Source organism: Acanthochromis polyacanthus, chromosome 9 (genome assembly GCF_021347895.1).
Source record: "Acanthochromis polyacanthus isolate Apoly-LR-REF ecotype Palm Island chromosome 9, KAUST_Apoly_ChrSc, whole genome shotgun sequence".
In the NCBI taxonomy this organism is placed as follows: domain Eukaryota; kingdom Metazoa; phylum Chordata; class Actinopteri; family Pomacentridae; genus Acanthochromis; species Acanthochromis polyacanthus.
In genome coordinates this window covers 29559309-29582047 of record NC_067121.1, presented here as the reverse complement: position 1 = coordinate 29582047, position 22739 = coordinate 29559309, and the positions used below count along the sequence as shown (strand labels likewise).

The 22739-nt window shown below is 39.9% G+C and overlaps 1 protein-coding gene across 3 annotated transcripts; it reads right to left on the bottom strand.

Annotated features, from left to right (window-relative positions):
• Positions 1–262: 262 nt before the first annotated feature.
• plvapa (plasmalemma vesicle associated protein a) lies at positions 263–20811 on the bottom strand. 3 transcript variants are annotated; one of them, XM_051953589.1, is made up of 8 exons: positions 17456–20811; positions 17194–17249; positions 5740–5990; positions 4125–4191; positions 2986–3704; positions 1395–2238; positions 1005–1062; positions 263–556 (listed from the first exon to the last, which is right to left on the bottom strand). In XM_051953589.1, the coding sequence occupies exons 2-8, from the start codon at positions 17213–17215 to the stop codon at positions 523–525; spliced, it is 1995 nt and encodes a 664-aa protein (XP_051809549.1). In that variant the 5' UTR covers positions 17216–17249; positions 17456–20811; the 3' UTR covers positions 263–522. The 3 variants fall into 3 exon arrangements, with proteins under 3 accessions (XP_051809549.1, XP_051809550.1, XP_022056390.1); XM_051953590.1 differs by lacking the exon at positions 17456–20811 and having other exon boundaries at positions 5740–5958; XM_022200698.2 differs by lacking the exons at positions 17194–17249; positions 17456–20811 and having other exon boundaries at positions 5740–8754.
• Positions 20812–22739: the final 1928 nt, after the last annotated feature.

Below are 22739 nucleotides of genomic sequence, written 5' to 3'. Positions count from 1 at the left end.
TTTTCTAAGGGGTTCCTCACCATCTGTCCGTGCTGGTGCACTGACAGGTTGGCAGGTAAACATAAACATGTTGGAGGGATTAAATCAAGTTGCCAGTAAATGGTCACAGAAGGGGCTGAGGAGGCATTTGTAGACAATTAGCCACACAATAGGTGACGCACACAGGGACAAACAGTTATTTCCGGGTCTGGATAGGGTAATATTTTAAATAGCTTTGTTTATGAAGAGCAAGAACAAGAAGAGAATGGCAGAGTCGATGCGCTTCACTTCAAACAAAGCTTTTATTTTATGTATTTACAATGTAAAAAACAAACGCAGGCCATTATTCATGCATGCATGAGACACAGAATTCACATTTTACATTCAAAAGTGCCAAAGTTATTCAAATCACTTCAATGCATACACATTAAAACATTAACTGTCATAACCAGTGCATATTATAAAGTACATTTATTAATGGACAATGTGTGAAATCAGTATGAGACGTGTGATAAATGCAATGGAACATAAAACAGGGTTGGATTAACCCAGCATTCTGGAGAGATCTTGTTTCTCCCTGGGGTAAGAAAGAAAGAAAGAAAGAAAGAAAGAAAGAAAGAAAGAAAGAAAGAAAGAAAGATTATTATGTGTTCTTCTTCAGCAAATCCCATGAAGAGACAAACCTCATTTTACTAACAGGCATTGTTTGTGTAGGCAAAGATTGAGACAACTCATTCCCATCTACTCCTATTGTTAACAAAATGTGTAACTATCCATTTGTAATGTGCATTTTCAAATATTTATGTCTACAGCAGGAACCAGTGGCCATCAGGGGCTGAGGGCCGCAGGCGATGGAGAAACCAAAGCAATGAGAGATGCTTTACAGCATTGTTGGTTTATTCTTGGGATTTGTTGACAGTAACTTAAAATATTTCCTCTGTGCAAATACTACCAAACAACAGCAGCAGCACCAGCAGCACTTAACAGTAATTTACAACATGCAGCTAAACAAACTGGATACTCACTGTGGGCCGGCAGGGTTGATCAGGCGTTGCAGCTCTTGAAGGTGCTGAGATACGCTGACTGTTGGTTAAACATAAGAAAACCGGTATTTGTCATTACTCAGCCATAAAAATAATCAATTTGGTTGCTGTTCAGTGTTCTAAAGTGGAGTTTTGTTTGTGGAGCTAACACGTTTCTGAATTCAACAGTTGAACAGCAGCTTTTGGACTGTTACTCCACCAGGAACACCACTGTTACTGAGAAGACATGTTGCTAAATCTGAAAGACAACATCAGACCCGGGCAAATCTATGGGAGGTATCTGAGACAATACCAAACCCTTGTCATGAAAGTGTCCCAGAATGGCAATAAAACTTGCAAACAGTCACAGGTAATATGTGTATTCATTCTTACCTGGGCCACTTGCCAGACCAGTCGTCCTTCCTGCTCCAATTGAAGATCCACTTCCACCACTGGATGTTCCTCTCCCTGGTACACTTCCTGTTTTACTTTGTCCTGAGTTAGAGGTCCCCATCCCAAACCAATTAAATCCAGAGCTGCTCGACCCACTTTTGCTTGATGATCCAGTTGACCCAGATGACCCAGCTGACCCACTTGACCCGGTTGACCTAGTTGATCCAGATGACCCACTTGACCAGGATGACCCACTTGATCCAGTTGACCCAGTTGACCCACTTGAGCCACTTGACCGAGATGTTGACCCAAACCCAAAGCTTGAGGAGGTTTTTTCATTCGATGTTGGCTTATTTGAGCCAAAGCTTGAACTTGACCCTGTTGACCCAGAGGATGACCCAGAGGATGACCCAGAGGATGACCCATATGCTGATGAGCTTCTTGTATTCTGTGCTGGTTTATCTAAACCAAACCCACCTGAGCTAAGATTTGGACTGGATGCCGCTGATCCAAAGCTTGAGAGTCCTCCTCCAGTCGATCCAGGCTTATTATATCCAGATCCAGATGAGCTCAGGCTTGGACTGGACCCAGCAGAAGAGTAGGATGAACCTGAAGAGGATGATCCACTGGATACAGGCTTGTTCAATGATGACCCAGATGAGCCATAGTTTGAACTGAACCCATTTGACCCTGTCCTACCAATCTGACCCAAACTGGAAGAGCTGGATGACGAAGAGCTGAATGAAGAAGAGCTGGATGAAGAAGAGCTGGATCCACCAGTGCCGAATTGGTTCGGCGTGTTCTGCCGAAAGCCCATACCTCCTGAATATCCACCAAACCCTGCCTGAAATATAATAAAATAAAAGCAACATTATGACAGACGAAACTGATTTTCCATCATTTTTGTTAAAACTGAACATTAATGACATTATATGATACAGTTGACAACATAGCATCACATTCTCTGTTTTAAGGCGCAAACCACTGATTCCACGACTATAACAATCTAGGTTCTAAATTTGTCCTTCAACGACGGCAGCAGACACTTAACATAACAGACAAAAGCTTTTGCCCACTTTCACCTTTCTGCCCTCTTGTTCTTTACTGGCAGACATTTTCCTCCCCCACCTCCTCCTCCTCTGCACATGAACCTGGATCATTTCCAACAACAAATCGGGCTCCTGTGATCTTATACATCTTATGTAAGAGGTCACTATCTCACAGCAGTGGGATCTGGGCTCTGTGTTATTTTAGTATTTCCACACCTATTATAGTGTAAGCATATAAGACCTCTGATAGTGCAGAGAGTTTTGTTGAAAACAAAAGCAGAATCCGTGCACAGAATCACCTGATTGCTGCACAAACGCATCAAGATCTTTATATATATTTATGGTAAGATTTGATAGTAATATGAGGACTAACCTTACAGACTCACATTACATCACACTAAAGCATTTATGTTTGTTGCAGTTGGTTCTCTGAGTGAACCTTGAGAGAACCACTCAATTTTACAAACTTGAGTAATCTGAATGTAACTTTAGTAATTAAAAGCTGAATGAAGAACACAGTTAGTCATGCCGTTTCTTCTTACCTTAGCCATGCAGGAGATGTTGAGCTGCTTGAGTTGCTCTGCAAGGTGATCAACCTCTTTGCTCTTATATTGAAGTTGTTTTTGCAGCACAACTATATCTCCGGTCATCTTCAACTTCTCCATCAGGATTCTCTCCTTGTCCTCATCATGTTTCTGCTGAAGCTTGTTCAAGTTCTGCCTGTTCTGCTCGATCAGGCCCGTGCGGTTCTGGCTGCACCAGCGGTAGTCCTCAGACAGTCGCCAGTTTTCTGCCTTCAAGCGAATGTTCTCAGCCTGAATGCCCGACACCTGGGCTCCCACCACGTTCAGGTAACGCTGCAGCTTGTCCTCCACCTCCCTGGACAGACTGGTGCAGTTGGAGCGGATCTGCTCAAGGTGTTCCTGCTGCTTTGGGCAGGTGAGCTGGAAGCTGAGGTGTGCGGGGAAGAGAGAGTCGATCTTCACCAAGAAAGCTCTGGAGACATTCAGAACCGAGTTCAATGACAGGGAGAACTCCTCTTTGGATGTCTGCCTGTGGAACTGCAGCTCCTTCTCTTGTGTGGATTTGTCCCTCCTCAGACGGATGGTCTCCAGGTTCAGGTTGTCTCTGTCTTTAGAAATCTGGTCCATTTCCATCCTCATCCTCTGCACTGTTTGGGTAAAATTGGACTCCACAAGCTGCCTTTTGGCTTCCAGCCGCTCAACCAGCAGCCCACAGTTACAACCGCCTGGAATTGCCGCTGTTTTTAAAAAAATTATGAATGATAAAAGATTAACAAAATAAGACGCTTTTAAAGAAAATGCAAGTGGGAGACTTACCCAAACGTTACGTGCAATATTGAATTTTCATCAAATTTTTTCAGGTTCATGTCATTATTTCATTATCATGTGTGATATTACTATTACCTCAGAATAACTGCCAGTGTTACTTTTCCCTGCTCTTTTCTCGCCTTGTTTTAGTGTACTTATTTTATTCCAGTAATGTATCATATCTTATTGCTTTTTTTACTTTTAGACACTGCATTTCTTAAGTTGTATCACTTCTTTTTTCTGAGCAATATCTGGCACAAGAATTTCTTTCAGGATTAATGAAGTTTCATCTTATCATATTTTTTTGATTACTTTGTGGTTTGCACTGAAAAAAAAAAAATCATACTTACGCATTGATTGGGTAATAAGTGAAGGACATTTGATCCTGCAAGACAGCAAATCGCCATTGCACTGTTGCTGTTCAGATTAGAGGGAAAAAGCCACAGGCGATTTAATGATTTGGAATAGAGCAGTTGAGTAGAAAAACAGCAAAACATAAATCAATCGCAATTCATGCAAACCATTTATCAACATTGTTTAGGTCAACCAGTCCTAAAAATATTGTAATATATGGGCTAAAGTGATGGTGTAAGACTCAAAATTATCTCATTTAAAAATGTAAATAAAAATAATCAGCAGAATAACTACAAAATAATACTGCAGAATAATTTGTGAGTGGGATAAGATAACCTGTATTAATCCCACAGTGAGGAAAGCAGCAAAGATAGTGCAAATATTTAAGGAATGTAGTATAAAAGTAAGAATAAATCAAAATATGCATAAGCACTAGATCTAAAAATACCATTCTGCACATATAAATGGTATTGCACAGATTTTTTGATGAATAAAAATTCTATTGCTGTTATTTCATGAATTGTCTATATATTTTATTGTTTAAGACCAGTACTACAGTATTATATGCAGGGACGGCTGGTATAAATGGGCTAACAGGGATAAGCCCTCCCAGGCCAACACAAAAAAGATGAGAAAAAAAATTATTTTTCAAATAACTTACAATAGATTGTTTTAAGTTTAGGTGAAAACAAAGGTAGCAACAGCACCAATCAGTCAAAAGAAAAACATAGAATATCTCTAAATGGGCTAATTTTTTACAGCCCCAGCAGATACAGTCCGCTTTCATTCATTTCGTTCTTGTAAGTGATTGACAGGTGTCATGTCCCGCCCCCGTGATTTACTGATCATTTGGGCTAACTTCAGTCAGCCCACAGGCCTTTGACGCAGCGAGAAAAGGTTAAGCTATGGCGGGCGTTAGCATGAACGAGGTGGATTATTTGCTTTCATGTCCATTTTGCTCAATGTCTTTGGAGGAAAAGCTGGAAGTTAAGAGACTGGGATCACATCGGCCGTCGATGTGAGCTTCTTTTCAAATACGGTAGGCCCATGTTGACCTGTTAAAGGACTGTGACACCTTGTTTTTGCTGAGGTCAACTGTTGTACTGAAGGCGTGTTTTGCACTACATGTCGCCAAACAGTTGTAATAAGACAGTTGCAGCAGGCTATCTGTGGGCAGTCGTTGTAGTTGGAACACGTTTTGTAGTGGTGTTGATGTAGAGCACTAAAAAAGTATAATGTACCTGTAATTGATGTAACTGTGTGTATCATAGGTGATGTTGCTTTTGCAGTTGTGTTAACCATTTAATCTGTATTATACATTTGTTAGCCCACCCAACAAATTTCACCACCAGCCGCCACTGATTATATCTCATTAGATGACTGAAGTAGCAGCTTTCCTAACTTTATCAACTTGATTAAAGCATTGCAGACTTATTGATAGCTCTTTCCATCTGATCTGGCACTTTACTTACACTAACAACTTAGCGCACCTTATTGACACAAAGACCATTTCTACTGCTGTTCAAATGTTAGACATGTAAGACACAGAACTTAATTTACACACAGCTCTACTACAGATACCAATTTGCCAACTTGAGTTTGGTTTCTTACCAACTTCCTCTCGTAGTCTTGGAAGAACAGGACCGACATGTTGGAGATGTATCGCAGCTTGGCCAGGTCGAAGTCATTGCGAGCCTTCTCCGTCAGGGTGGCGTTGAGGAAGTTGGTCAGGTTGGTCCTCTGCTTCCTGAGAGCTACGTTCTCTATGGACAGCCGGCTGAAGCTCTCCTCCAGGTCCTGGATTCGGGACGTGGACGCCGAGTCCTGCGTCTTACCGTAGATCAGAAAGAGCACCAGGCTGACTATAATGAGAGACTGAATGAGCGAAGAGAAGAAGAAGACGATGCGCATGTAGTAGCCACAGCTTTTGCCCTTGGAGCGGTACTGCATCTTCTTTCGGGCCTCTGGGCTGTACTTGGACACCTGGGAGTAGCCACTGCTGTACATGAGGGCTGGAGGTCGGTCAGACAGATGGTGCACAACGTAGTCAGCTCGAAAAATTACTGTGAGCCAAGTTCAAACTAAGTTCACCTCCAATTCAGATGACAAACACCCGCTCTCTGCAAGCCAAATGAGCAGATAACACAATATTTCAGAGCAGCCAGCGGATTTCGCAGTCCATTTCTTGTGAGGCTTTTGCCCCTTCCTCTAACAAATCCCAACACACTGCAGACGCGGGCCAGACGTTTCCTCTCGGCGGCACTGATAATGTGAGAATTGATAAGATTGTGAAATAGGTGTAAACATGGACACGGATTTATAAACTCCTCTGGCCACACATTTCCCATGATGGGAAGTGGCGCTGGTTTCAGTCTCCTCCCTCCATTGGCTGTCCCATCCCATGAAGAGTTTAGCAACACACACACACACACACACGTATATGCATGTATGTACCGTACAAGTCCTCAAACACACTCTTCAACACATACATGTAAGTTTGCTGAGCTTGAATTTTCACTGATTTTGGAAATGATTAAAATAAAGATCATTTTCGTGATCTAAGGAGTGCATCTCATTCATAAAATCCAATTTACTAGGAAGTTGCGGTTGAACAAAACAAGTAGATAACATTTACACTGACAACACATCTCTATTGTGTCTATTCGCCGGCCATAAAGACATCACCAGACGCCATGTGTGCAGCTTCTCCATAAACCTGCCAAAACATTTTTATGGGATCATGAACAGTGTTTTCCGGCACTCCACAGGCCGGGAGGACAATGGCTCGTGTTATTCTTTCGCAAATTCTCATTCAGTGGCTCTTTGATGGCACAAGTCTCAGTCCAGCATGATGACGTCTGTTAACTTCCCTTCGTGTCATAAGGACAAACACACACACTGGCACACACAGACACTTAATTTAAAATGAAATCCAGCAGCCTGACAGCAACAGTTGCAACTTTTTCCTGCCAGGCATTGTTGACATGCTTGGCCTCATCTCGCCAGGAAGCGGCGATTCATAGAGGAACTGCTGACGGCCAAACCTGTAGCTACTTTCTGGAAAAGATCCAGGATTAAAGGCGTCAACAAACACAGGATATCAAAGACAAACAGAAGGCGTAAATAACCCGACGTAAATTCAAAAGAGGTGAAGCGCATTGTTTAATCTTTACGTCTAGACGAGTTTCTTCTGGTGCCATGATGCTTCCAACCAGGCTGAAATGGCACTCTTAACTCAGTAGCTCATTGCATAATTTCTGCACCTCAGTAATGTGTAGTCAGTAAAACAGGCCTAATCACAAACAGCACCATGTCCAGAGGGAGAAGATCCGATGCTCTCGTATGAATCAAAACTTTCATTGTTTGGTCAGACGCAGAGACAGATGAAAATTTTTGTAGTGTTACTCAGACTAAAAGTATTACTCACAATAAGGTGGCACAATGTCTCATTGTTTCTTTTGTCTTCAGGAAATCATTTCAGGTCAGATTGTGTTTTTTGGTTTCTCATTTTAACTTATGCAGGTAAACTGCTACATTGAAGTAAATGTGAGCTCATACACTGTACAGCAAATGTTTTTATGTAGCCATCATCTGATTAAAAATCTGGTTCATTAAGTTATGTTTTTTGTAATCATTAACAAAGTACATTAGACTTTAAAATTCCATAGGATGAGTACATGTAGGACACTTCGATCAAAGTGTCTTGACTCCCATCTAGTTATGCCACAGTGTTCATACAGCCTTTGCTTTCTCTCTTGATTTTCAAAGTAGGTTTCCTTTCAGCCCTCAAGAGTTTGTAAAAGAGCTTCAACTAAATCCACAATTAAAACCTCATAATGCACACTTTAACTAATGAAAACATTCACCAACAGCTCCTTCATTCACATATAAAAACGTTTTTGTACTGTGTCTACACTTTTTTAATGACAACACAAAATCCTGCTACAAAAACAGTGTGAACATTTTACTGGTTGTTCAAAGCTACTTGGTTGTGCTGTTAAAAAGCATCTGTATGAGAAGTCATGGAGTCATGGAGAAGCAGTTTGTATAAAAGTTCTGCCAGAAACTTAGTAGTTATGGGATGTACAGTATATATTAGATGGAGCAGGACATGGTAACCCAGAAGCCTCAAGCATCCTCAAATTTTTGATGAAAGGGTCTGGTGATCAGACACATCTGTTTCAATCATTCCGTCATAGAAAATGCAGAGTTGGAAACTCAAAGCAGACAATGATATACACGGTTTTTACAAGTGCATGTAAAATTGTTTAACATTATAAATGTGAGACTAGCCCTGTTTATCCAGTCCATTCTGTAGTCCATAATGATTGGGCTGCCCCTCACTGTCATTTTGCTATAGGTGAAAAAGACACCGTCATGTTTGTGTTTCTTTAACCAATCCTAGTTGGTTGCAGCTTTGATGTTCCCTCAATAGTGACAGGAAGAATTTTTGTGACAGAATGTTTGCATTCAGAGTGTTAAGCACTGTAATTAAAATGGATAATCCACTGCAAAAAAAACTAGCAGGGCTGCCTCGCAGCACGATTCAAATCCTCTGCAAAACTTTACATTTTTAGTGCAGTGGGTTGCTGCTTGGAGCTTCAGTCTGACTGGTCTGGCACTGATGGTCTTTCTTCTGTCAAGAGACGCAAACTCTGATCTACTCTGTAAAAGTCTAACCTCTGGTTTACAACTCTGTCCTCCTCTCTGACCTCCAAATGTTGATATTGTGTTCTACATTAATTTTTTGCTCACAGACCACTTGACACTACAGGTTTACAGCTGAAGCAGTGGAACTGTCTTACAGCCAGAAGAATACATCTGAGCAACACATTCATTAAACAGAATATATATTTGTAATTATTGTCACGTTCACTTGTGCTATGATCACTTTGATATTGATAAGTCTGTTAATATTTACACAGTCTGCAGGTTTTTTTTGCAGTTGTTCTTCCTGCTTGGCTTCATCTGTAGTACTTTTAGTCTGCATTATGTGAGTAAAATCATTGTTTAAAATGATTAAAAAACCAATTACATGTAATCATCCTGAATTTATATGTGTGCTGTATGGAAAAAAAAAAAAATCAGGGAATTGATAGTTAAAATATTTGCTGATTAAGTTTCTGTTGCGTTTTTGAAGTTTCCTACTGACAAATTCAATAATTGTACATTTTGAAATAGATTTTTTTCTTTTTCTTCTATTATTATATTTAATTTTTACACACTATATTTTGTAGACTGTATATTTTTCTTTACATTTTTGCACACTGTATATTTTCACATTTCAACCCCCCAACACATGTATTTGTAATTGTATTATTGTGACTTTTGTTTGAACATGTTTTCTTTTATAAGGGGGTCCTGTTACAAGTGTTGATAAAAGGTTGAAATAGTGCATATTAAAGAAATGCAATTGCATTATCATGCTAATAAACATCCTAAGAGGCAATTGAAGCTGTTTCCGACCAGATCTTATTACAAGAAAATGCAGCTGTTATGGTAAAAAATAAAAAAAAATGTTTATACGACTCCAAACCACCCAAACACTGTTTATTTCTCAGAGCCAGAACTGTTGTCATCAGCTGTGGGTGTGAAACAGTCGGTCGCCAGCTCCTCGTGTGGAAAACGAGCCAAATGTGCACCACTCCCACACATCGTCAGGTACGAGGATGAGCAGCGTCGCTCTCACGCTGAGAGTTTACAGAATGTACGGTTTTCAGAGGAGGCTCTGGATGTCACAGATTAGAGGTGATGCGGGAACACGGCACAAAGCACAGTGAAACAAAGCAAACTGAAGAGTGTTTACAGGGATGGTTTCCTGTAAGCTGAAGGAGTCTTAAGATGTTCCTTCCCTGGTTTCCACTGCTCTTTGTGGAGAGTGAACTGTATGTCCCAACACTGCTGCACTTCAAGCTAGTGGCGTCATGCAGCTGGAACATTACCCTATTGATGCTCTTCTAAGTCATCAGAAAAATAAAAACAGAAATTCAACCAACCATTTAACCCTTGTGTCGTCCATCAAATTGACCCATTTTCAAGTTTAAAAATGAGGGGAAAAAATATTTTCACAGTGAAACCTTCCACATTTTCAACAGTTTTGAGAGTTTTTTTTTTAAACATTTTTGGTGGAAAAAATGAAATGTTTAAAAAAAAGTGTTTCTTTAAGAACATTCAGAAAAAAATCAACCAAAATCCAACGAAATTCACTGGATTTTGGTTGATTGTCTTCTGAAAGTTCTTAAAGAAAATATTAGAACTTTTACTGATATATATGGAATCACTTCAGCTATTTTTTTCAGAATTCTTTTTTAAAAACTTTTTTATTTTTAAAATGTTGATGTCTTGCCAAATTAGGGGATTTTTTTAAAAGATAAAAAAAATTAAGGGAAACCTTTAAGGAATTTTGTAATTTTCTTCCTGAAGCTTTTGCAGGGTTTTTTTTTAATAGATTTGGGGATTTTTTTGTTGAATTTTTGGATTTTTTTCCAGACAAGGGAACAATATTTTTTGGTGCCCGTAAATGAGGACAACAGGAGGGTTAGCAAAGCAGTAACATGTCATTCATCAGTCAGTTATCGTTCAACCTGACTGAGGGGTTAGACACAAAGAAGAAGCCTGTTTCTTTACTTTCTGTGAAACCTGGAGACCTCCATTTTGCTTGTTTCTTGAAACTGAATACAACATACACCCACACAAAATCCACTGAGGTCTGGCTGTGATCTGCTCATTTCTGCTTAAAATGCTTTGCATGAGCAGAATAATTAGATTTGAATTTGAATTCTGAAACTCATTGACATAGTAAGCTTTGGTGGCATAATAGGTGAATGTAATTTAGTAGAATTTTGAAAAGAAATCAAAACATGTCATTGATAAATGCAGAGTAACGAAAAAACTTTTTTTTAAAGATCTGAGGTAGTAGAAATCCTAAAACATCTAATACTATACACTACATATAGGATCATAGCTCTGGCGTTTTTTTTCCTTTTTTTTATTATTCTAATGATATATATTGGAATATAAAAGATTTTTTTTAGCTATGCATGAAAAAAAAACCTATTCTAAGACCAGTTTCGACAATGGAACTTAAACTGTGAGATAAGCCCATAGAATGTGAAGCACACTACCATGCAGGACTCACAACTTTATGATCTGAAATAAGACTGATATATTTTAAGCAAAGATTTTTCTTCTTTTAAGGGAGTTTTTTGCACCATTTCACACCAAGAGGATAGTGTCAATACAGTAATCAAGACATGCAGTAATTGTCATGGAACACACTGCCACTTAGTGGAAAATTTACACTACTGCAGCTCTAGTGATAAAAGGTGTTAAAGAGCAGAAAGAAGATCTGATGTGCTTTAAGTAAAGCAGTGTGAATATGGAATCACATGGAGGACAAGATAAACGGCTGAACACAGAAAAACAGTGCTTTGAATGAGCAGAGCATGTTTAACAGTTGTATATTACGTATTAATGGCTTTGGTTGTTTAGATCAGATTATTTATAGTCAATATTTGATGGACTGAGTCGCATATACAGTCAATGCTCCTGAATATTTAGACTATCCTCAATGGAAACCATGAAAAATGCAAACCAACCTAGAATCGGACGCAGATGTGCTTTTACTATATCATACTGTAACATACAGTGTAGCTTCTGTCAAGTTGTTCTACAAGGTAAATTCTACTTCTTAAAGGATTAGTTTAGGAATTTTAGACATCAGTAAACTTTGATATCAATCAGATATGAAGCTACAACCACAAGCCACTTAATTTAGCTCAGTATTAATACTAGAAACAAGCTAACATGGCTAAAAGTAACTAAAGCTGCCTAGTAGCACCTCTAAAGCTCACTGGTTCACACAAATATATTGCTTTTGTTACATTGAGGAATAAAATGAAATGTAATAAGGACAACTCACAGATTTACGGTGAGTTATGAACCAGACTGCTATTTGGTCAGGGACAGCACCTTTCTGTTGTCCTAGATTCTTGTTTTTTTCATTGATTCCTTTAGATCAGGGGTGTCAAACTCATTTTGGTTCAGGCTCTACATACAGCCCAGTTTGATCTTGAGGGGGTCGGATCAGTAAAATCAAAGGAAAAGACCTTAAAATAGCCACAAATCCAAATTTTTCCATTTGTTTTAGTGCAAAAAGTGCATTCTGAACTGAAAATGTTTGCATTTAATGAACTATCTTTTTGAAAAACGTGATGAACAAACTGAAATTTCAACAATATTAAGCTTCAGTTTATCATTTACAAATCATAACTTACAGATCACAGTTTATCTACAAAGACATAAAACATTTAGCTACAGGTATCTGGAAGTGAACAATCTAGTATTTTACTTAATGATCAAAGCAAAGCAACTTGTCAAGATCTAGAAATTATTTCAAATTTACAATCATTTCCACATCTGCGCAGTAATCCTGACCACCTGAGCTGACACACCATACAAAGTATGAGAACTATTAATAGACCCTCCAGAAAAACGCGATTATGCGATCGCATGAATTCCCGCATTAATCACTAAAATGTCGCTGATTATGCGGGGGTCAATTATTTCCCAAAAGGCCGCGTAATCCCCGCAAAACAGCGCATAATTCCCGCAAGAATCTCACATTTCCACGAAAAAAAAAAAGCGAAATGTGTGGGTCCCGCTTGATTTCACAATTTCCACATAAAATGAGAAAACTATAATCAATATAAATGGAGTTATGAGTTTTTATGTGACACCCGGCCTGATGTCATCAGTTCGCGCATTCAAACACTAGAAGCACGAGCTGATGCGGAGCGCGGCGCCAGTGTTGCCAACTTAGCGATTTTCTCGCTAAATCTAGTGACTTTCCAAAGCGTCCTAGCGACTTTTTTTTGTCAAAAGCGACTAGCCACAAACCTAGCGACTTTTTCTGCCGTTTTGGAGACTGACAGGAAAACTCGGATCATTCTACAGTTACCGTTTTCAACGAGCAGCAGGTGCTGCTGTGAGCTCCTCCCCCTCCCAGAGCACAGGCTGTCAGTCCAGTAACCCCGCAGCAGTCCCAGTGTATGATTAGAGGACACATCCCTCCGCGGCCAGACGGCAGGTGAATCGTGCATATTTTTGCATATTTCACAACTATTCGCATACTTTGCAACTTTCCACAATTTCCCCGCATAAAATGGCATAAAACCCCACATATTTATTCGCATAATCAAGGATTTTTGCCCGCGTTTTTTTGGAGGGTCTATATTAAGGAAGAAGGTTCATTTACCCCCCTTCATTGTAAATGTACAAAATTTCTACTTAAAAAACATATAAAAGTTGTGTCAGTGCAGTGGACAATTTTAAAATAGCATTTACCTTTCTTGAAAAACTGAAGTTAATGTTATCTCTAATTTTTTTTACCTTTTGTAAAGTCATCCCACGGGCCGGATTGGACCCTCTGGTGGTCCAGTTTTGGCCCGAAGGCCGTATGTTTGATACCCCTGCTTTAGACTAAATAAGACTGTTTTCCCGTTTCAGTTTTTATAAACATCTTGTGGCTGCAGCAACTCGTAACAGTCGCAAGTAACTTGTTATAAAAAGACCAAAGTGTATAAACATTCCGATTCCCTTTAATTAGTCTCAAACCTGTTTAAGGATGTAAACATTTACTTAAGTCCAAATCTGGGCTACTGCCATTTTCTGTGGCTTCATACAGCTACTCCTATTCTGAAATGAGCCACTCTGTGTGAAGATAACTTTTACTTTTGGTACTTTTTAGTATATTGTTGCTGATATTTTTCTACTTTTACCTAATTGAAAACTTGAATGCATGACCACTTCTACACTAGTATTGTCTATTTAACAAAGAGGGTACAGACAGGCTCACCTGAAAGTGACCAGTCAAAAGAGTTATCAGCCATTGTCTCGCCTCAAAATTCAACTTGACAGTTTTTTCCCTCATGTATTCGATGCATGGTAAATGGTAAAATGGTAAATGGTTGTATTTATATAGCGCTTTTATCCAAAGCGCTTCACATGATACATCACATTCACCCATTCACACACTGATGGCGGAAGCTGCCATGCAAGGCAATAACCACGACCCACCAGGAGCAATTAGGTTCAGTGTCTTGCTCGGGGACACCTCGACATGAGCACGACGGGCCGAGGATCGAACCGGCAACCTTCCAGTTACAAGACGGCCACTTATTATGGGCCAGTTATTATATGCACAAGCTGTGAGACTTATGAAGCGACATATACTTCACCAGAATACAGTGAGGAATAGACTACTTTTTTAAAGCTGAAAGGAGGCTGGGGAATATAGTGCACGCATATAAGATAGTGAGCTGTCCAATACAAAGTAGCCTCACCCTAAACATACCCTACTTTATCATGTATTTTCCTCCGATTGTTACCATAACTTACAAAATGAACATCATGCTGTACTGAAGGAGACTTGGGACTTATGATTGAAACAACAAACTCATGAGAGAAGTGTTCACTGAAGTAAAAAAAAAAATCAAGTGAGAAGCAGGTTTTTACACAATCTGACAACCAACCAGAGGAGTCGCCCTCTGCTGGTTATTAGAAAGAATGGTTTCAGGCACTTTTAACACCTGACTCTACATCCATCTTTTCTCTACAGTCTGTGATGAGACTATATCATCAGTTAGCAGCACTAACTTCCTAGAGCCTTCGCTCGTTGCCTGGTAACTGCTCAAAAAGTACATCTCCCACAACTCTCCCCTTACTAACAAATATTTGTAAGAGAATCTAATTTCTGTGTTTTCTTTTTCGCTCCAGTACTTCTCAGTCCACCCACCAGGCATATTATTTTATCTTCCCGTACAAAAACGACAATGCCCGGATAACACGTAGCATCACGCCATGAGGTTTCCCTCAAGAGATGTTTGGCTAATCGGTAATTTGCTCTGAAGGATCTGGTTACTCATGTCACAGCTGTGTGCAGTATCGGGTGGCTGTCCTGCAGAAAGAGGTCTCTGTACTGAGATACCGAGGAGGCAGAGGTGAAGCGGTAAATACCTTAGTGAACCACCAGCCTGAACAAAGACAAATAAACAACATGGTGCTAAATAACAGCGTGTCCAGAGCTCGTGTTGAGTGAAGAAAGCGAGCAGAAATGCTTCTCTTTTGTCGTCTGCGCTCCAGCCGCAGCAACATCCCAGCGGCCGCATTTAAATGCTGCTTTAAGTGCTGCTTCGGTGGGGTTAAAAAATTCAGACGCTCATTTATCCTGACAATGCATAATGATATCAAACACCGAGTTGCTCAATTGAATTTTCTCAACAGGCACTGTGATGTGCAATCCTCTCAGATCATTTATTCTGGCTCAAATTTAATTTAAAAATGAAAGACTGGCTGTGGCCACTACCTCCTGCAGTGATACGATAAGAAAAACTGCAGCATTCACATCAAAGAAGTTCCCCCTTCATATTGTATTTATCAGTGTGTTTTTTTTAATCATTTTTTCCTGCCGAGCTGAGAAGCAGCTGGAGCATTACTGGCTGGAATATGGAGGATTTCACTCATAATGATGTCACGTACAGTGGCTTTCTCCATGTTCCCATCAGGGAACTCTCATCTGAGGTGGCTGGAATGATGAATACCCGAGAGTTAATCCCCCTCTTCTCTCTGTGTCTTCAGCACAGCAGATGTTTTCCCTTTGACCTGCACAAAAGGCCTCTGTTTTTGTTGCCAGGCTTGTCCATTCCTCGGAGGTCACAGGTCACTTTGGTCTCAGGGTGAAGCTGTCAGAGCAAGTCTAAACATTTGACGGCCATCGGACCGTGATAAAAAACGCCGTCGTGGCAAGAAGGCAGCAGGCGCCTCATGACTACTTTAAGCAAAGACCTACTTTCCATATGCTGATGCAGTCGAGAGCGCACAGCAAACACCCCGAGATTGAATTACAGCGGTTGCCTGGGATGCCTGTGGGAGTGGGCCGGCCTAACATTAGACATTTAAAGGTTAACTTAAATAGCTGAAATGTTAACTGAATCAATAGCTGTGTGATTCGTGTTTGGGCCGGCCTGGAAATGCCAATAGGTGGGGTTTAATGATCCACCCTGTAATGTTAACCTAAAAGGCAGACTGACAGCTTAAACGAACGAAAAAGCAAGGCTCATTTTAAATTTGACTGATAGGGCAACTGATCTGAATGACCGATTTCTGACTAGTTTTCACGTCTAAAAGGGTGGAGATGGTCCTCGTTGTGAAAAGTATGATTACATGTGAGGAAAACTGAAATCAGTTTCAGCTGATTGACTGAAATTTGCACCTCCTCTGACCCAGAACAAAATGGATTTGTGTTGTCAAACTAAACATTAAGGGTAAAAAATTACACATTTAGGAAAACAGGCTCATGAAACATGGATAAGTTTTGCAAATCTTATTTCGAATATCAAATCATTGAGCCAGTATAAAAATATGCAAAATTTATGTGGGATGTATGAGGTTAGGAATTTAAAATGAGGATACAGCTGAATTCCCAATAAAGCTGCTCTCATTTACATAGTTTTCTCTTTCTGTTGTTGTCAGACAACAGAACAACTCTGAAATAGTGACTACATGTTAGCCAGCAGTGACTTTAGAGCCATTTTCAAGCTGCTGCTCTGTACTGGTCTGGGCCTTTGTCAGTCTCAGCACTGACTGACAATTCACCATATTCACATACGAGTTAAAACAAGAAGATTTCTGTGTAAAGTGTTTGTTCAGAGAGAAAATTAGAAGTGATAGTCTGGTCTCACACTCACTGGTAACTCAGTTTGTCAGAAATGCTACCCACCTACACTTGTACAGGAGACTGATCAGTCCTGATATTAAACTGGAAGAAATACATTTCCTGAGTTCAATGCCAGAACAACAGTCTAATCAATAAAATAAAGGCGTTGGCAAAACAGATTTGTCCCGTTTCCTTCCCAAAGTCTTTCCCCTTTCCTATTCGCTAGCAGCCTGACTGGCCAACTCAAACACTTTGGTTCACAACAGCTTCCATCTGCTGTTTTTTATTTATATATTTTATTATATCTACACATATATAGTATTTATGTTATTTCAAAAGCCGAGACTTACCAACAAGAGCCGTTTGCTTCATGCTGTCAATCACAGATGCAGAGATAGTCTTCTTCCTGAAAGAAAACATAGAAGGGTCATTTCATGTGAAAACACACAACTTCCAGAAAAATGGTTGCTGCACCATTGACAATTTTCTCAGGGTTTTATGTGCTGAAAGATAGTTACAATAGAACTTTCCATGCAAAATTATAGGTCTCCATCTCTACTAGTTCCAAAGTTATGAACTCTTCAAATTTCTGGAATTTGGACCCAAACCCACCCCCTAAACTGTATAACTGTAGTGTAGCGCTACACCACAGTTATACAACATGTCAGGCACCAACACCATCATATGGACAGGACTTTTACTCTATCTTCAGCTCAGTTTTCTGCAAAAGAAAAAAAAGATATATCAACAAAATTCAATTCATATAATGCAAACATAGATTCACAAGCTGTTTATATGGGTCCACTTAATTGTATGGTTAACCATGAAGCAGGAGAGAAACCAAACTGGAATTTTGCAGGCTTCTAGCAGCATGATAGAAGATAATTTATTCAGGGTTACAGATCTCTACCACCTGTGCCACACCATTCCACCATCATTCAGTTCATATAAGGGAAAACATAGGTTCGCAAGCAGGTTATAGGGGTTCACTTCAAGTGTATGGTTGACCATGAAGGAGGAAATAAGCCACACTGGGATTTTGTAGGCTTGCAGGAGCATGATGGAAGATATTTTATACAAATTTATAGATCTCTACCACCTGTGCCACATTGCCTTTTGGCCTCACCAAAATTGGTCACTTTTTGTGGGGTCCATACTTTAGCAGCTCATATCTATCTATATGATACCGCCAGAAGTCTCCAACTTTGCAGGTTATCATACAATTTTGTTTAGAATAGGACAGAGTGGTCTTTGGGTCAACATTTATAACATTTCTAGTAATTTTAGACCCCTAAAACCTACTCGCGAGTGTGTTTTTCTTAATTTTTAGCATTTTTAGAAGGCTCCTGTGGTCTGTAGAGAGTAGCTAGGAGGCTGTGAGGCTACCTGTGATGTCAGATGGCTGCTGTGCGCTTGTCTGCCAAATTTCAGCCATCAATTATGTCTAGAAGTTTACAAGGTCAATACAGTCATGGGGAAATGAATCACATTTGCAGTACTTTGAGTGGAAAAAGTGAAAGATATATTCTGGAGACTTTAATTAATTAGCTGAAAAAAAGTACAATATGAGACCCGTATTGTTATCTTCACACAGCTTCTTCTTTTTCTTTACTGAATTCTGTAAACCTGCAGCTTGTTTCTAGTTTTCTGATTTGAAACAAAACACAATTCATACTTTCAACTACCATCCCAAACAGGCATGCGCAACCCCAAAGAAAGGTTTCAAATTACAGCCCTGACTGGTTAATTACGCTCTACCGACTACAACAAACTTAGAGATCTTTTAGCAACACACAGCCAGACGAACAAAGACACAACATTTGGTCAGTGATGAGCAACACTGTAACATTCTGAGTGCTTCAGATATACATCACATTTTCAGAGAGCACGGTTACAATAAAGAGTGCCGTCAAGTAAAAGAGGTAAAGCGGAGGTGCGCATGACGTCTAACCTGCTGCTACAGACAAAGAGCATCATGGTGGTGCATACAAATGTGTGTACGCCTTCTGTAGAGTACAATCGTTCAATTATTTACACTCACTGCTGTTGGTAACCCCAGATAACCCTAGAAAACAAAGAAACACTGCTGTAAAAAAACACAAAGCAAGTAAGGCCGTACACAGATTTAGATCTTTCTTTAAATTACAGAAATCCAAATGTGAGAATGTGGTGGTGTAAAAATGATACATCCCCTTCCAGACATGCACAGTTCAGCTACTACTGCAGACAGCGGTAACCTTTGGTCACTCCTCAAATGGCCAGTGGTAAGCTCCAGCTGTGAGGCAGTCCCCACAGACCCCCTCAACTTTAAGAAAAGAGTTTACATTCTCATACAAACAACAGTGTTGGTCTCTATAGCTAACTTTCCTATGAATGACAATTGCACAATGGGGTACATTTTCATGTAACTCACACTTTTAAATTGCATTGACACTTAAAGTTGTGCATAGTTTAGAGCAAGGCTGATTTGAGTGATAAGTGGGTTCCTCCAAAGGACAGACCACGGCACAGAGACATTAGCATGAGCTGCCTCTGCTCCAACTCTTTGCTCATTTTAGGGTTTAGAAGTTAGGAGGAGTCAGAGTCACTGCACTGAGGTTCAAAACAGCCTTTCAGAAAATAGAACAGAATAGACTTTTGCAAACAGCAAAATAAGAAAGTCCTGACAGCTGTGATGGAGTTAAAGACTCCGTCACTGTCAAGTGTGTCTGAATGAAGCCATGAGGAATGTTAAAAGTGACTCAAGTCTGAATGACAGAAATGCATCACTTAAACAGACTAAGCCAGAAATGTTGCGTCTCTCAGCCCTAAAGCCTTTATTCCTGGTGTTCACTGCAACTGAAACAAATGTGGTCCAGACGACATTTCCCTTACTTTCTATCATCCAGTGGGTGATTTGGCCTAATGGGAGTGCCCCCTAGTCCAACCTGTAACACACACATTTAATTCTACCAAAGGACGGTGTTACAGGACAAGTAAAACATACCTGTGTTCATTTTACTTTAATAGAGCTTGTGTGTAGGCCTATTCTTTACTCGATGCAGACATTAAGGATTTTAATATTTTTCAGAACACATTGTGGTTTAATTTTCACAGGATGGTCTAAACAGCTGCTGTCAGGGTAGGTTAACTTCATCACATTACCTGCTACACTCCCAGGTTACAGCTAACACCTGTATTAAAACTGTATCTGTAGTCACATGGCCCCTAGAGTATTGTGTCATAGAGGTAGATTGGTCTTAGGTGTGTTTTCAGCTGCACAAGTAGTACTTTCTGGTTATTGGTGAGATTATTGATGAAAAAAAGAAGTTGTTTCATCTTTGAGGACACATTGATGCAGCTGCATGTCACAAAGTACAAAATAAGCATGTAGAGAATACTTGCTCACTAAAATTTAAAGGTTATATTCATTTATCTGACTCATGACTTGAGCTGGTAGGACCAGCTGTACCACAAGGCTAAAATATTGCTACACATCCTAATCCAAGTAGAACAGAGTTCTGGAGCACGAAAACAGCTCTACATAATATCCATCCATTATCTACACACCGCTCAATCCTCACTAGGGTCGCAGGGGGCTGGAGCCTATCCCAGCTGACTAAAAGTGAAGGCAGGACAGGTCACCAGTCTGTCGCAGGGCTACATATACGGACGAACAATCACTCTCACATTCACACCTACAGACAATTTAGAATCACCAGTTAACCTCAGCATGTTTTTGGACGGGGGGAGGAAGCCGGAGTACCCAGAGAAAACCCACACATGCACAGGGAGAACATGCAAACTCCATGCAGAAAGATCCCAGGCTGAGGCCGCAATGAGAACCAGGATCTTGTAGCTGCAAGGCAACACCACTGGGCTACTGTGCAGCTCTCTATATAACTAACAAAATCTACTTTTTCTGATATGGGCATGATCTTCATTTTCAGACCCCACTTTCTAGGCATAAACCAGAGTTTGAAGAAGATTTATTTCATAAATACCTTAATATATATACCCTATTTTATTCCTAGAAAATGTTTAGACAAATCAGAAATAGACAAGCAGAATTTGTTTTAAAAATGTGGAGATTGGAGATGAAATGGCCTTTAAAGTAACATTACGGGAAAATTTGGAGCACCAGCATGTCTGTGATCCCTTTGCTCTTCCATGACTGCTTGCTGCGACTGGACACTACAATACACACGTGGACAAAATTGTTGGTACCCCTCAGTTAAAGAAGGAAAAACCCACAATTCTCACTGAAATCACTTGAAACTCACAAAAGTAACAATAAATAAAAATTTATTGAAAATTAAATAATCAAAAACAGCCATCACTTTTGAATTGTTGATTAACATAATTATTTAAAAAAACAAACTAATGAAACAGGCCTGGACAAAAATGATGGTACCTCTATAAAAGATTGAAAACTATTTGACCAGAGTGACATGATTAACTCAGGTGTGTCATTTAATTGACATCACAGGTGTTTCCAAACTCATAATCAGTCAGTCTGCCTATTTAAAGGGAGACAAGTAGTCACCCTGCTGTTTGGTGAAAAGGTGTGTACCACACTGAACATGGACAACAGAAAGCGAAGGAGAGAATTGTCCCAGGACATCCGAAAAAAAATTATAGACAAACATCTTAAAGGTAAGGGCTATAAGACCATCTCTAAACAGCTTGAAGTTCCTGTGACAACAGTGGCTCATATTATTCAGAAGCTCAAGACCCACGGGACAGTAGCCAACCTCCCTGGACGTGGCCGCAAGAGGAAAATTGATGACAAATTGAAGAGACGGATCGTTGGAATTGTATCCAAAGAGCCCAGAGCAACCTCCAAAGAAATTAAAGGTGAACTCCAAGGCCAAGGTACATCAGTGTCAGATCGCACCATTCGTCGTTGTTTGAGCCAAAGTGGACTTCATGGGAGACGACCAAGGAGGACACCACTGCTGAAAAAAACTCATAAAAAAGCCAGACTGGAATTTGCAAAAATGCATGTTGACAAGCCACAAAGCTTCTGGGAGAATGTCCTTTGGACAGATGAGACCAAACTGGAGCTTTTTGGTAAGGCACATCAACTCTATGTTCATAGACTCAAAAACCAAGCATACGAAGAAAAGAACACTGTCCCTACGGTGAAACATGGAGGAGGCTCAGTAATGTTTTGGGGCTGCTTTGCTGCATCTGGCACAGGGTGTCTTGAAAGTGTGCAAGGTACGATGAAATCTGAAGACTATCAAGGCATTCTGGAGAGAAATGTGCTGCCTAGTGTCAGAAAGCTTGGTCTCAGTCGCAGGTCATGGGTCTTCCAACAGGACAACGATCCAAAACACACAGCCAAAAACACCCAAGAATGGCTGAGAGAAAAGCGTTGGACTATTCCAAAGTGGCCTTCTATGAGCCCAGATCTGAATCCCATTGAACATATGTGGAAGGAGCTGAAACATGCCATTTGGAGAAGACACCCATCAAACCTGAGACAACTGGAGCTGTTTGCTCATGAGGAGTGGGCCAAAATACCTGTTGACAGCTGCAGAACGCTCATTGACAAATACAGAAATCGTTTAATTGCAGTGATTGCCTCAAAAGGTTGTGCAACAAAATATTAAGTTATGGGTACCATCATTTTTGTCCAGCCCTATTTCATTAGTTTTTTTTTTTTTAAATCATTATGTTAATCAACAATTCAAAAGTGATGGCTGATTTTGATTATTTAATTTTCAATAAATTTTTATTTATTGTTACTTTTGTGAGTTTCAAGTGATTTCAGTGAGAATTGTGGGTTTTTCCTTCTTTAACTGAGGGGTACCAACAATTTTGTCCACGTGTGTATAAACTGCACTGTAGAGACTACAATATAGTATAGAGTATTTGTAGGATATGGTTTAGAGAATATTAAGGAAGGACT